Source organism: Coturnix japonica, chromosome 11 (assembly GCF_054131305.1).
Source record: "Coturnix japonica strain WE chromosome 11, WE-NBRP24, whole genome shotgun sequence".
NCBI classification, from domain to species: Eukaryota; Metazoa; Chordata; class Aves; order Galliformes; family Phasianidae; genus Coturnix; species Coturnix japonica.
Window position 1 is genome coordinate 5101125 of NC_140673.1, and position 15044 is coordinate 5116168.

The following is a 15044-nucleotide window of genomic DNA, read 5'->3' on the forward strand; positions in this document are numbered from 1 at the left end:
TCAGGGCTGGGTGCTGGGACCACGCTGGTGATGTGAGGGGCCGTGCTGGTTCCATGGGTGGTGGGCTTCATGCTGCCAATGTTACACCATGCTGATGGGAAAGCAGCCCAGCACCAGGCATTGCGACACAGCTGGGTTTTTGTGTTCCAAAACAAGGGCTGATAATACAGAACGCAGGATGGAGCTGCAGGAGGCTGCTAAGCTAAATGAGACAGGAAGCACGTAATTAAATTAGATATTGAACAGAATGAAGACATCCGAGTACACGCACGTTGTTGGGCTCAGAAGCTATTGCATAACCCTAATGAAGAGCTGTGCATTAGAAAATATTACATGGACCATCTCCCATGCTGGAGCTCACCCACCAAAGGGGAAAGTTCAAAACCTCATCATGCGGGGTCCCTCATCCCTGGGGGTACTGGAGAGATGTGTGGATGTGACACAAATGGACAAGGGCTAGTGGTGGGTCTCCATAGGTCAGGCTGAAGGTTGGACTTTGTAATCTTGCATGTCTTTTCCAACACTGATGGCTCTATGGTTTCCCTCCTGCTGAGGTTTTATAAAGATTCTCTCCCTCCTGTGGGATTTGCATGGCCCAGGCTCCCATTGCAGCCTTTTCTTCACTTCTGACTTCCATCAAGCCTCTCATCTGAGCTGAGTGGTTCAAAAGATGCTACAGAGGGGATGAGGCATATCTACACCTTGTTTCTATGGGAAAAAGCAGTAAGGAGGAAGGGGCTGGAGCAAAGTGAAGGCTGGAACATCAAGGCCAACAATCACAGAACTACAGAACATCCTGAGTTGGAAGGGAAACATAAGGATTGTAGAATGGTTTAGGTTGGATGGGACCCTAAAGATCATCTAATTCCAACCCCTCTGCCATGGACAGGTTGTCTCCTGTGAGCTCTGACCATTAATGTGTTACTTTGTGTAGCACCAAAACGTCTCTTCACTCCGCTCTGCACAGCAGAATGGTGCTGGGGGGCTGCCACGGGGTCAGCAAGGTGTGCTGGTCCCCATGTCCCTGCTGCAGTGATGCCACCACACCAGCAGCGCAGGGACGAGTGTTTGGAGTCATCAGCCGGTGGGATGGTGCTGACTAATTGCTTGTCCCCTCTGCTGTCCCCGCGGTTACTCAGCAGGCTGCACACGTCGGTGGACGCCAGCCTGTTTTTTCCACTTATCGAGGAAGCAGTGCTGACTGTGATGCTCAAGGACAAGCCTCCCGCCCCCTCCCTTTGCACCTACCCAAGCTGTTATCTTCTCTGCTCGTGCCGAGCAGCTGTTGGTTGGCTGGAGGCTGGAGTGGAGCCGGATACCCTCCCAGCCCTCCCACCCCATATAAGCACAGCTCCTCGATGCTGTTTCAGCCAGCAGCACACCCCACAGCAGCACAGGTGGTGCCCCAAGGATCCGATGTGTTGCTGGATGCCTTGGTGCCCAGCTCTCAGCATGTGCCGAGGATTGGCTGCGCTTCCCATCGCTTGCCTGGAGAGGTAAGGGGCTTTGCCACGCCGCAGCGCTGGGAAGCAGAGGGTTAGCCGGAAAAGATGCTCCTGACATCGGATCAGCCTCTGCTGTCATGATGTTTTGCTAGAGATCAGGGTGCAGACTGCACTGAACTCTCAACTAGAGACGGATGCAAGATTTCCTGTGGTTCCCAGGGAGGGATGTAGAGGTAAAACACAAAGGCTGCCCCTCATCTCACTGTGTGCACACACAAGGTTTGTTCTGCCGTCTTTGTCACTGCACAGGCTGGCAGAAGCACTGTTTTAGTCGAGGTGCTCACAGCACTCGGTGACATCCTGCCAAACAAGGCTACAAAGCAGTGCAGTGCTGGTGCCCTGACATTTAATCACTTATTTTTGCACGGGCGCCCTGGGATGCCATCAGGGCTGCGTACTGCCAGGGGACCAAAGGGAGAGGAGTGGATTTAGAAGCAGCTCCTGCCCTGCAGGACACTCCATGGGGATGCATCTGGCTCTGAGTTGGCACCGCTGCCATTGTGCTGTCCAGGTTCCTGAGGCATGGGGTAGGTGCTGGTGACAGCTCTGTGGCACCCCCAAAAAGCAGGGGAGGAGCTGCAGCAGCACGGCATGGAGATGATGCTCCCTCTCTGCTGAGCAGAAGGCGAGTGCTGTGATTTTTCCAGCTCGCTACAGAGCACGGTTGCCAGGGAGCAGAAAAAGCCATTAGAGGATTGCTTGTTGCATGCAGCAGAAAGCAAGAAAGCCAGAGAGCTGGAGGAGAGAGGGCTGCCCCTGCCAGCAGGGATGGTGGTGTCGGTCCCCACATTTCAACCTCTCTATTTCCTCCCATCCAGAGCCAAGGAACTGAAGACCCGCTTGGGGATCCTGCTGCATAAACCGGAGCTGAAGCATGGCGTTGGGGCAGCGTGCAAGCTACAGTTGGGCTCCAGGAGGAGGTAAGCTGAGGCTGCGGGTCCCCTTGGGCTGGGCTGTCTCTGGGGATGCTCTGCTTGGCTGGGAGGATGCGGTGCTGCTCATCTGGGTGGTCCCGCCCCGCTGCCTGCCACGTCCCAGCTGCACCAGTTATAAAGTCGGATTGGAGAGGGATGCACCGGCATTAGGCGGAGTGGGGGCTTAGCGTTAAGCTGGAAAGCCAGAGGGCTCCCATAGGTGCTGGTACCTCAAACCCGTACCTGAGTCCCCCAGGGAATGCATACAGCACTAAAAACAAAACACTGAACCTCGCGGCTGTCAGACAGACGCCTGCATGCAGAGGGGGCTCTGCTGGGCTGCTACTGGGAAAGAGGGCTCCACTGAGCGTTCTCTAGAGAAGACTGCCCAGCCAAAGCTGCACGATGGAGCTGAGGTCTGGGGAGCCATCAGGGAATGTAAAAGAAAGGGGGAAAGAGAAAGGAAAGAGGGCTCACAGGTAAAGGATACTGGGGTCTCGCTGTGGCTTCCTGCTGGTGCTGCTGCTTCCCTTCTTGTGCTGTCTCATCGTGGAAGTGCTCCCATCCTTCGCCAGCAAGACAGCAAGCCTCACGTCCTGTTGTTTGTTTTCTTGCAGAGACTCCTCACGAGAGGTGCTTGAGTGGAGGGAATCCTTTGACCAGCTCCTCAAGAGTAAAAGTGAGTCGGATTTTGTTTTTTCCTCTTTACAAGTGCATGTAGGATGTATCCCGGAGCCAGGTCTCCTCCTCAATTAGCTGCTCCAGAAACTCGGAAGGTACCCCTGTTGCCCATTGTGCAGCCAGGTCCCTTTGGCTTTACCCTTCCCTTCTGGCTGGATGTTTTTGGGGAGCAGAAGTGCTGTCTCACAGCTCTGTGGGCCAGGAGCATTGACGTGGGCATGCTGAGCAATGGCACGGACCTTCAGCTGGAAGGCATCTTTCCACTGCATTCTCTGGGCTCATGTCTGCTGCCCGTGTAGCTGCTTTCATGCAGGATTTCGTTGCTTTGGAAAACATTGCTGCCCTCTGTCTGCCCATCCTATACCTCTCCAGTAGCTCTTACACGGAGAGAAGGCGTTCAACTGCTGTGCTGAGATCCACGCCTCCATTTTCCTCTCCAAAATTCACAGCAGTGCATAAGGTTCTTGTAAGGCGTTGTACCTGTAGGGCCAGCAAGGAGACCAAATATGAACACAAAAGTGTTTGCTTGATTTTATTCCATGGCAACAGACAGTCCTTCCGCAGTGCTAGTCTATGGCCAGGAATCTTTTTCCAGCCTTTGTCATGTGCTGTGAAGGTTAGCAAACATCTCCAGCTTCGTAACTGAATAAATACATCCCCCAAGCCTGGTTCCCCTGCTGCAGCCACTCTCCCATATTCCTCAGCATCTCATTCCCCCAAATCCCAGCTGAGAAATAAAAGCAAAGCCATCTCTACTTATTCCCGCGTGCATACTCATATCTCAGTGGATTTCCCCTTCATAGAATTAGCTCTTTTCCGAAGCTGTAAAGAAACCACTCTAAAGACTCATTACAGAAAGGTCAGATAAATAAAACTGGAGGATTATTTGTCTGTGGGAAAGGACTTTATTGGAGCCTTAAGGCCAGTCAGCAGAGGTTCAGAGGCTGGAGTTTGTCCAGAGGGAAAGGAAATCCACTGATACTGCGGTATGGTCTCCTAGGGAGATGGTGGGCAACGCCACATCCAGCAGCCCCATCACCTCCCAGTGCCAGTCCTGATGACTTCTTCCCCTCCAGCCCCACTCATTGCCTGTCCTTCTGTTGCAGATGGGGTGACTGCCTTCCACACCTTCCTGAAGACCGAGTTCAGCGAGGAGAACCTGGACTTCTGGCTGGCCTGCGAGGACTTCAAGAAGACCCGCTCCAAAACCAAGCTGGCCTCCAAAGCCAACAGGATCTTTGAGGAGTTTGTCCAAAGCGAGGCACCCAGAGAGGTGAGAGCTGACCCTGCCTCTGCTGTGTGGCACTGAATGGGAGGGGGAAGGGATAAAACATCCTAAAATATCTGATGGGTTTCGGTAGATGCTATTTCAGCTCCGTGGGAAGGTTTGGCCTCATTCACCTGAGCTTTCCGATCTCATGTGGTGACCCAAAATGAAGGGCTGTAAAGGCCTGCAGGTTTTGTAAGAGGAAAAATTTATTCTCAGAAGGAATGGTGAAGCATCGGCACAGGCTGCTTATGGAGGTGGTGCAGTGACCATGCCTGGGGGTTTTCAAGGGAAGGGTAGATATTGCACTGAGTGACACGGTCTGAGCAGTCAAGGGCATGGATTGATGGTGGGTCTTGATGATCACAAAGGTCTTTCCAACCGTAATGATTCTATGATTCTGTGTCTTCACCCCCATTAGGAGAAGCCTGCTCCCCTTCCCACGTTGGCCAGAGCCAAGCTAACATTTATGGGCATTCCTTCCTTGCAGGTCAACATTGATCACGAAACCAGGGAGATCACCAGGAAGAACCTGACAGGAGCCACCTCTGCTTGCTTCAACGAGGCTCAGGCCAAGACCCGCACCCTGATGGAGAAGGACTCCTACCCCCGCTTCCTGAAGTCAGCCTCCTACCAGGACATGACCAAGCAGGCCACCAGCCGCAGCATCAACAAGCGCTTGCACACTTGACCTTTGCCCAACACCAAACCCACTCTGGGTGGGCACCAAGGGCCTGGTGGTGGGGCTTTGGTTGAAATCCCAGCCTTCCAGCAGGATGCCCAGGACCTTGAGAGCTCTCACTGAGGCTGCCCTATGGAGAAGCCCTCCCACCCCACCGCTGGTGGTCCCATTGCTGGGCTGCACAGGGTTGAAGACACCCACGTGTCAGCAAGAAGAGCGGTGGGCCCGGGAGCAGCACGGCCCTAGCAGTGACATTTCTATCCTTTCCTTAAGCTTCGTGGCCTGCAGGCTGCACTCGAACTTAGGTCACATGCATTTTTATTATTGTTACTATTTATTTTGCAGTTACTGTTCTGATATGTATTTATGAGAAGAGCACTGCTCAAAGCATGCACACATCCCTTGCTCGGAGGAGCTTGTAAATTAATTTATTTTAGGTATTGCAGCACTTAGCATGCCTCCCACAGCTTCTGTGTAATAACTGCAAGAGAGAAAAATAGCTTTATAATGCAACTGTGGAGCAAGGTACGCAAATAGCAGCAGGGAGAGCCGCATCGAACTGGGTCTGAGGTTTCCTGGGAGTATGGAGGACCATTGATGGCCATAAAAGGATGCTTTGCAGTTCGTGCCATTTTCCCTTTTTTTTGCCCTTAAATAGAGCTCTGTGGCTGGCACCTCTGCACGTGGGCTAGCAGCTTGTCCCAGGCAGAGAACAGCAGTGCAGAAAGGGCACTTTGAGTGTTGAAAACTTATTTTTAAATCACTTAGGAGGTTAAAGCTGGGTTTACAGTTCGGTTTACAGTTGGGTCTGGTGTTGCCCTGGCCGGTCTGCAGCTGAGGAACCCCAAGGACCAGTTTGAGGATGTTTTCCCAAGTCCTCTTCCTGCTTCTACCTCTGAGTCTGGTGGGTCCCAGCTGCATTCACGGGGCTATTTGAGCTGTTTTGTTATTTATTATTTACTTTTACAACTGGAACCACCTTTGTTGTGTTACTGAAGTGAATGGCGTACAGAGGTCCATTTTTGCTAAGAACATGACATCGTGGTTGCAAAATAAAAGACGAAGAGGGCAGTGCTGTGACACCATTATTGGCTGTGGGCTTTTCATTGATTTTCTCCTTCAGGCTTTGGGGGGCCATTACAAAGCACACAGTGTAAGGAAAGCTCCTTGCGGTTCGTGGCTTGGTGCCACCTACAGCCCCTTTGAAGCTTTTGAAACCTCCTACTTTCTATTTATTGCCTCTATGGAAGGCAAAATGAGCTGGATTGAGGAGAGCATGAGCGCAGTATGAGGAAGAGTTGTGTTGCAGATGATGGTCACTCAGATCCCAAGGCAATGCTGTTAACACAAGTGGGTCTCTACCATTGAAGAGCAACAGCTTCCATAGCAAACACTCCTGTCTATTCTGGCATGGCCACACAATCCAAAGATCAGTAAAATACATCAGCTCTTCTTCTACAGTTGTCATGCACCTAAATGGAGGAAAAGAGATTAAGCTGCCCACCTTATCTTTTGTTCAAAGAATGAGGTGAAAGATTGCCAGCATGTGTTTAAATGACCCAGAAATAAAGACTCTGTGAGAGCAATAAACGACACCCAGGCAAATCAAAACAAAATCACATCCATTTGATTTGCAGGGTCTAACTGGAAAAAGTATTTTGTCTTGAACACTTTGACATTAACTTATATGTGATTTTCTATTTAAAAACAAAATCAATTTGGCCAAAAAAAAAAAAAAAAAAAAAAAGAGGTCAAATTGGCATTGTTTCATTTCACAAAGAGAAAACTCCATTGCATCCAATGCATCCTTCAGTGCTGGCAAAACCCCAGGCTTGTATAACAAAGCCTTGGAGGGAAAAGAATACAAAGCCCAAACCACAGACCCGCCTTGAGAATGCAGAGCTGAAGCCTCCCATAAACCATGGCCAAAGTTTCCCAGGGTGAGGTCTGGGAATTTGGGATCAGAAGGGACGTTCTGAGATGTGATCGTACGCATTTGTCCATTATATTTTATGGAAAGGTAATCTGCAAATAAATGCTGCAATATGAAGGGCACTATTCCTGATTTGTGGCACTGCAGGGTGCTGAGCTCTGATGTGTTGCAGCTGTAACCCAGGCACAGCTGGTAAGGAAGGGCAGGGGGTGGGAAACAGATGGGAGAAGCAGTGCTGGGATCTCCCTCCCAGCTGGGGAAAGGTATTTAAGTTTCAGTCCTCTGGTTGGGTGCCTGTTTGATCTACTTTGGGTCCTCTCAGTAGGTCTCTTCTTGTCCATGCACTGCAGGTGGTGACCTGCTTTGTGGGATGCTTGTGTGCCTGGGTGTTGCCCTCATCTCTCCTTGTGCCCGTTTGCTGATGGATGTGCTGCTTAGAGTTGGTTTTCTTTGTCCTGATGAGAACAGAGCAGCAGACCAGAAGGGAAGCAAATAGAGAAAGAAAATGTAGCAGTGCTCTACTGCAGAATGAGCTTTGGTTAATGCTTCAGGTTGGATACTGGGAAGCATTTCTTCTCTGGGTGGTGATGCATTGGCACAGGCAGCCCAGGTGAGTGGTGGGGTCACCGTCTCTGGGGGTGTTCAAAAAATGTGGATTTGTGACTCTGAGTGTTACAGTAGGTAACACTGGTTAGACTAGATGACCTTAGAGGTTTTTTCCATCCATAGTGATTCTGCATTCAGAGCTCCACCTGCCAGGGTTTAGGTCACATCTTTCTGTAGGCTATTTTCCAGTGCCCTGCTCCAGCACAGTAGTGTGGCCAAGCATGTAAATCCTTGGATGTTCTCAGTTAGAAATATAATAAGGAAGGAAGTACAAAGAACACGGGGAAAAAAAAGACCCATCCTTACTATTCTTAGATTCTTTAAAAAGTATTATGACTTAGCAGGCAATTTCTGTTGTCATGTTTTAGCTCATGTCTATTTGTGGCCAGTGCGTGGACGCTATCTCAAGGGAGAGCTGCAAGCTGGGTATGTGTCCATCAGCATGGAGGAACAGGAGGACTTGCATCACCGTGTGCTTGATTTCCTGCTTGTTGTGTCAGTAACCCATCTCCCGAGCACTCTGCTTTGTTGGTGTGCAGGCACGCAACGTGGTAGCCATCACTTTTCCATCCTTGGGCTGCACCTTGTCCTCAGCTTGGCTTTTTCCTAGTGCTACTCTGCCTACTGTCGTGCTGTGAAGCTGAGCTTTTGCACTGCAGCCCCCTAAAAGCTGTTGTAGTGTCTGAGACATCCTGAGTCTGTCTTGCTAACAGTAATCATGTTTACAAATGGCTTGTATTGTGGGTAACAATTTCTGATGGTGCATCTGTCAGAACTGGCTCCCTTTCATCTTTATACTATTAAACAGCAAACTGCTTTTATGTAGTTGGGTGGCACTGGTATTTTTGTGTTGTAACTTGGATATATTTTAATAACAAGTTGCAAGGATCATGCTCAAAGAGCTGCAGTGCAGGCCAACTTCAAGCCAAAGATGACTCTTTGGAAGTGGCTTCTGGGCCATAAATAAGCCATAAATAAGCACAAGATGCCCAGGAGGGTGGTAGGGTCACTGTCTATGGAAGTGTTCCAGAAACTATGGATATTTGGCACTGAGGAGTGTGGGCATGGTGAGAGTGGGTTATGTTTGGACCTGATGGTCCTGGAGTTCTCTTCCAGTCTTAATGATTCTTTGATATTTGAATGGCTGGACTGAAAATGGCTGTGCTGTATAAGTCTACTGGCCAGCAGCTTGGAAATCATAGAGCTGTGTTTGTCCACAGTTATCTGAAAGTTGGTACTCCCTTGGGGGAAGAAGATGTGCTGAGTCCGTAGCAGGCTATGTTGAGTGGTGTCATAGAAGAGGAAGGTGATCCTGGGGTGTCAGCCATCAAGAATGATGTATTCAGCAGACTGGTCTGTTTGGTCATGAGAATGGTCCTTGCAAGCAGGTTTGCAGACCACTGTTGCATGCTGAAAATGCCCCCAAACACACCTCCCAAAAGCTTGTTTTTCTCCTCCAAAAGTGAGTATGATCCTGACAATGGGTGACTGCAGGCAGGGCTGTATGACTTGGCTTGTTCTCTGGCTGAGCGCCAGTGGGTTGGGCTAGAAATGCTTAACGCTCCTTTGGGCGGTCTGTTTGCGGCTCTGCATCTCGGAAGAGGAAGAAGACAAAAGGGGAGGACAGACATAGATCTCCGTTTTGCACGGCTCTCTTCCTTTCTTTCACTTTCCAGGGCTTGCAGGTTCACCTTGCTGGTGGTGGGACACTTGGTGGGGCCCTGTTGTGCTGGAGGGGTGGGGGTGAGGGAGAGGATGTCAGTGAAATAGTGCTGGGTTATTGCTTTGTGGCTTGGGGGAAGAGAGGGGAGGAGGCTGTAATAGAATAGGATCTTTGCCTTTCCTGAGGGTACATGGTTGTGAATTTAAACTTCAGCTTCTTGCATAAAAACTGCTTTTTTCTGGCTAGTTCAGAAAAGTCAGTTTTTGCCTTCATGCTGTGTTGTTCTCCAACTGTATAGGGACAACATCAGGGACCAGCTTATTGGTAACCTGCAGGAAATCCATAATAGCAAGAACATCCTAAATTCACTCCATCCCTTCATTCAGCTGTGCCAGCCCCATGGGAGACACCTGTTTGTGTTGTGGTGGGTGAAATGGGGCAAGCAGTGAGGATGAGTGTATGTGTCCCCCAGTAAATGCTGTAGTCATGCTTCTCTCAGCTAGCACTGCCATTACTGTCCTTAGTTGCTCCTCTCACATCTGCAAGGCATCAGTGTAAATGATGAGGTTTTGTGGCTTAATAAATAGGGTCTTCTGTTTATTAATTAGGTGAAGACTGTGAAGCCAGTATCTCACCTAGTGCGTTCAATTAGCCAGACCCGGAGCATCTCTCATGACAAAGACACTGAGTTTTGCACTTAACCTGTCCTTGAAATCCCTGGATCTTTGATGTTTGTTGGGTGAGGGGCACCAGGGTACAGAGTCCTCCCCGTGACCATCATGGAGCCCAGAGCCCACAGTCAGCAGGAGGCAGCTACCACATCTAGCATGCAGAAAGCAGAAAGCATTGCCTCTGAGTTAAATGATGCTTTGCGATATGGCCAGAGGGAAAAGGTGCTGGAGCTGCTGGAGAATGGGGCAGATGTGAATTCCAAAGTAGAATCTGGATGGACACCTCTTCACAGTGCTGTGCAATCTGGTGACAAGGAGATGGTCCAACTTTTGCTGGCCAAAGGTGCCCACCCACATGCCAGGAAGGATAATGGTGGCACTGTGTTTATTGAGGCAGCCATGGTGGGAAACGTGGAATTACTGGAGCTCCTTTTTGATTATGGGTTTAACATTAATGACAGCGACAATAATGGATTTACTGCTTTCATGGAAGCTGCTTGGTATGGAATGGAGGATGCCTTGAGGTTCCTGCATAGCAAAGGAGCAGATGTGAATTTGCAGAGGACGGCCAGTGAGGAGAAGAAGAAACTGAACAAGGGAGGGAAGACTGCATTGATGGATGCTTGTTTGGGTGGCTACTTCTCAGTGGTAAAAACTCTTATCCAGGAGATGGGGGCTGACGTGAACATCTGTGACAATGAAGGTAGGAATGCCTTGATCCACACCCTCAAGGATTGTGAAAGGGGAAAAAGTGAGTCAGATGTCTTTGAGATAGGCCGTTTCCTGCTAGACTGTGGCGTTGATGTCAGCTGCAAAGATGAAGCTGGCAAAACCGCCCTCATCCTAGCTGTTCAAAGGAAGAGCACAAGTTTGGTGAAAGCTCTGTTGGACAAGGATGTCATAAATATTGATGATGCAGGTGAGGATGGCCAAACAGCTCTGATGGTGGCTGTAGAGAAAAGCGCTTACGATATAGCGGAGATGCTGTGTGAAAAAGGTGCAAGGACTGACGTTGGGGATCTTATTGCTGTTGCAAATAGGAACCGTGCTACTGAAATGGCACGCCTTCTTCAGAAGTACAACGCCAGGTTTGTTTCCACAAAACCTGACAACTGGGAGCCAAAGAGCAAATGTTGGAGGCGCCAGCTGCAAAGTCTTCATGATAAGTATCGCCCCATGATTGGCAAGTTAAAGGTATTTGTGCATGCGTCCCAGAGAATTCAGAGCACTTCCCAGGGTAACATCTACCTTGGGCTCTATGATGGGATGGAGGTGGCAGTATGGGCAAACCGTCATGCAAAAGGGATCGAGGAGAAAGCATTCCTTGACCAATGTGGGAGCTGTGAACATCTACTGAAACTCTTCCAATCTGAGCAAGAAAAGGGCTGCATGTATTTGTGCTTTGCTCTCTGGGAGAAAAACCTCGAAGAACACCTGCAGGACCCAGATGACCAAAAGGATTACAAAGGTATCATGAAGATGATCTTCCAGGCAGTGAGAGAGCTGCACTCACTTGGGTTTGCTCACCAGGCTCTACATCCCAAGAACTTCCTTCTAGGTTGGTTGGGTTTTGTTGTTTTGGTATTGTGGGGTGTTGTTTTGTTGTTGTTCCCTGTTACCTTACTCCGCCCATCCTAAGTCAGATATGAAAGACCAGTGCAGATATGCTTATATAGAATGACATTAGTTCTCTGGATAAGCATAGATGTGTTCCAGATAGCCCGGGGGGAGTGAATAGAGTAGCTTTCATGTCTCATTAGATCTGCTTGCATTTCTGGGCTTTGCAGATAGCCCAACTCACAGCAGTCTCTCCTGAGATCTGTTTTCTAAAGGAAGCAGTGACAGGCTTGTATCAGCATTCCTCACTTGTTAACATTCTCTTATTTCCCCAGATTTAGGTGGCAAAATTTACTTGGCAGATTTTGACGGCACCAGAAAGCTGACTGAAGGCAAAACAGAACTTATCAACAAAGACTTGGAGGTAACTTCTCTCCAAAGCAATTTATGGTTTTAGATCTCAGGTTATTTCTGATACTTTCTTTTGCTATGATTTCTAGGGGCCTCTCTTGTGCATCTTCAACTAGAAGGGGGCAAGCAAGCCCACGTCATGGTAGACCACATATGAGAATGGCAGTGATTGGGATGTAAGGCTTGGGCTGGTGCTGGGACCCCTACGGACACCCTGGGATCTGGATTACGGTGTTTGCCCCATCTCATTGTGCACAAGCTTTCAGAGTTCCTATCCACATATATTTACACACTTGTGCACACCCACAGACCCATGCTGACATATACATTCTGCTCATTTAGAAATACTGGTCCCATTTCTTCCATTTGCTAAGAACCTTCACGCATCTTGATGTGTTTCTTTGCAGAACCTCAGCAAGCTCATGCTGTATGTTTTAACAGGGGGTAGGAAACCCCTTAATGAAGTCAGTACTGAGGATATGGCTTCAGGTTCCATGGATTATGAGGAGGCTTTGGACCTTATTGATAGCCTGGCTTCTCATGATGAACGTGGCTTGGAAGGTCTGAGTGAGCACCCCTATTTCTGGAGCAAACAGAAGTAAGCCCTAGGAGCACAAAGAAAAGTTGTTTGTGCAGATTTGCCTGTAATGCTGGGAATGGTGTAAGCTGTTGCAGCTAATGAAGGTCCTTGTTCTGCAGGAAGTTCAACGTGCTAAAGAATATATGGAATAAAATCAAAGTTCTGTCTGGTGATGATGAAGAGGATGCTCTTGACACTCTTAATGCTGGAAAATCTCTTCCTTACCCCAACTGGACTGAGCTGGTAAACCTCTTCTCTTTGGGTTGACACGAGGTTGAAGCTGGACCTTCAACCAGAAGTTTTATTCAGATGGACCAAGTCTCTGAGTTCTCTCCTCCTCTCTGGACCTGTAGATGTTCATAGTCTACTGTGCCATGTTGACAGTCCTAATGTGAATGCTATGCCTTGCCAGTCTGGTGCACTAGGGAGTCTGTATGGTGTGTCCTGCAGAGCTCAAGGTGGTATGCTTATAAGTGTCACAGAGTGTATCCGTGCAAGGTGGTGTCTCTGGAGAAAGGCAGGAGTTGTGATAAGTAAAAGCAGATGTGCTGCTTTCATGGTGTGTGTGTAAGGCTGGGAATAAATAATCTGTAATCTTATTTTAGATTGATCAAGAGATTCTGAAGATCATGAAGAATCCCTGGAAAGGAAAAAAATTCTTCTACTCAACAGAGATCACAGACCTACTGAGGCTCATCAGAAATCTGGATGAACATCCTAGTAAGAGGTATATGTTCACATGCTTGTCCCTGCCATGGTTGTATTGTTGTATATCTGTATCAGTGAGTTTGAGAGCAAAACCTTCTTCAGAAAGGAGCTCAGGATATGGGAGGAAGCCCATTAAATCTCTTTATTTTTCAGTGGTTGCTTCCTTTGACAGTATAGTAGTGTATAAAGAGTTGTGTAACGTGGCCTTCCTGAGGGTGAGAGTGAGTAGCTTTGCTCATAGAATTAAACTTCAGTTTTTGAAGCAACATCTGGCTCCCAGATTTGTATCATCCCCTCCTTGTGCCTTGAGGAAGCCTCCTTACTGCTTGCTTCTATTTTCAAAGCACTGATGTTACCTGAGCTGAGGCAGTTTGAATCATAGAACCATTAAGGTTGGAAAGACCACTAAGATCATCAACTCCAACTTTTAAAAACCTTTTTCTTTATTTGTTTCACTCAGGATCAGTGAAATAGCAGGAGACTACGCTGAGTATTTCCTGAAGCTTTATCCCAAACTGATCATTTATATCTACAACTGTTTACACCGGCATCCCAGATACAGTCACTACATAGACATTCCGGACCCTTCTGCATAGGAGGCCATTGCCTCGCATCCCGTGGATGATCCCACTTTCTCTGCCTCCTTCAGCTGCAAAAGAGTTGAAGAAAGTGGGTAAGGAGATGAGGCAGGGATGGAGCATAGAGGACTTGGCCTGAGAGAATGGAATATGGAAGTGTTTGGTGTAGGAACCATGGGCTTGGGAGGGGAGCCACACTGAGTATTAGCTCAGTGACTTCCCCATCCCTCTGGGCTCAACTACCCCTTGGAGATGGAGACCTTGTGGCATCTTGATTGTCCCAGGGACTGCTTGTTTCTCTGTGAACAGCTTTCAGGAGGTGGCACAATGATTATATAAGCACTTAAGAATATTTTCTAGCTGTTGAATGGGTTTTTAATGCTGTGAAAAAGTGCTTGGTGTTCTATTAGCCTATGCAGAGCCAAACTGGGAATAAACTTTCTTGGAGAACTGATGTTTCCTATGCTCTTCTATGAATGAGGTACCTCATCCCTCCCTGAGAGAGGAAAACACCCTGAAGCTGTACTGGGCTCTGAAGGCTTCCTCTCCTTGGGTGCATAACACCCCTTGGGAGATGGGCTGTATGGAGGACTAATTGTTGCTTTGCATTCATGGGGTGAGGATTTCATGGCTGAGTTGATGTGCAAAGATGAATCAGTGCTTGCGTGCTCCCGTGTACATGCAGGATTTAGAGTGGGTGTGTTTGACCCATCTCTTCTACAAGGGAGTGACTGTCAAAATGCATCACTGGGCCCCATGCATCTGTTTAGCTGTGTGTGCTGATATCTTTACGTGTTTGCAAACCAGCAGGCAGTGCTGTGCGTGAGCCTGATTGCTGTGCATCTTGGTGTGTGTGTGTACACACAAAATCCAGGCACATCTGTTATTTTGAGCCTGGCTGCGAGCTGCCTTCTCCAATACAAAGTGCAGCCAGATCTCTGCACCTTCCCAACTTGCAGCATGCTGTGCACTCATCCAATGGCTCTGAGCACTTGCCAGTGCAGTGCTTGCACCGTGCTAGTGTCTGAGCTGCTGCTCTGGGCACTGATGCATGCATGGCTCACTATGTGTGTGTGCTGTGACTTAAGGGCAATGCATTTTGGGGCTGGAAGCCTGAGGCAAATCCAGCTTGCAGCACAAGGGCACTGTTGAGAAGCTGGTTGTAAGAAGCTGCTGCAGCTCCTGAGAAGACTCATGTACGAAAACGTTGGACTTTGGGTTTGTTTGATCCTGCCAAGTGTTGTTAATCCTAATGGACAAATAAGAAACGTCATCTCCTGTCTTAAAT

At 48.7% G+C, this 15044-nt stretch overlaps 2 protein-coding genes across 5 annotated transcripts; both read left to right on the forward strand.

Moving 5' to 3' along the window:
- Nucleotides 1–1272: 1272 nt before the first annotated feature.
- LOC107317271 (regulator of G protein signaling 16) lies at nucleotides 1273–6134 on the forward strand. Of its 3 annotated transcripts, none has more exons than XM_015869761.3 (5): nucleotides 1273–1496; nucleotides 2324–2425; nucleotides 3037–3098; nucleotides 4207–4373; nucleotides 4858–6134. In XM_015869761.3, the coding sequence occupies exons 1-5, from the start codon at nucleotides 1417–1419 to the stop codon at nucleotides 5056–5058; spliced, it is 612 nt and encodes a 203-aa protein (XP_015725247.1). In that variant the 5' UTR covers nucleotides 1273–1416; the 3' UTR covers nucleotides 5059–6134. The 3 variants fall into 3 exon arrangements, with proteins under 3 accessions (XP_015725247.1, XP_015725249.1, XP_015725250.1); XM_015869763.3 differs by lacking the exon at nucleotides 1273–1496 and adding an exon at nucleotides 1684–2032; XM_015869764.3 differs by lacking the exons at nucleotides 1273–1496; nucleotides 2324–2425 and adding an exon at nucleotides 2530–2898.
- A 3001-nt stretch (nucleotides 6135–9135) lies between these two features.
- RNASEL (ribonuclease L) lies at nucleotides 9136–14206 on the forward strand. 2 transcript variants are annotated; one of them, XM_015869756.3, is made up of 7 exons: nucleotides 9136–9273; nucleotides 9860–11480; nucleotides 11815–11903; nucleotides 12298–12488; nucleotides 12590–12713; nucleotides 13076–13197; nucleotides 13639–14206. In XM_015869756.3, exons 2-7 carry the CDS (start codon nucleotides 10031–10033, stop codon nucleotides 13772–13774), a joined length of 2112 nt encoding a protein of 703 aa, XP_015725242.2. In that variant the 5' UTR covers nucleotides 9136–9273; nucleotides 9860–10030; the 3' UTR covers nucleotides 13775–14206. The 2 variants fall into 2 exon arrangements, 1 of the variants encoding a protein (XP_015725242.2); XR_014932958.1 differs by having other exon boundaries at nucleotides 9145–9273; nucleotides 11980–12488.
- The last annotated feature ends 838 nt before the right edge of the window (nucleotides 14207–15044 follow it).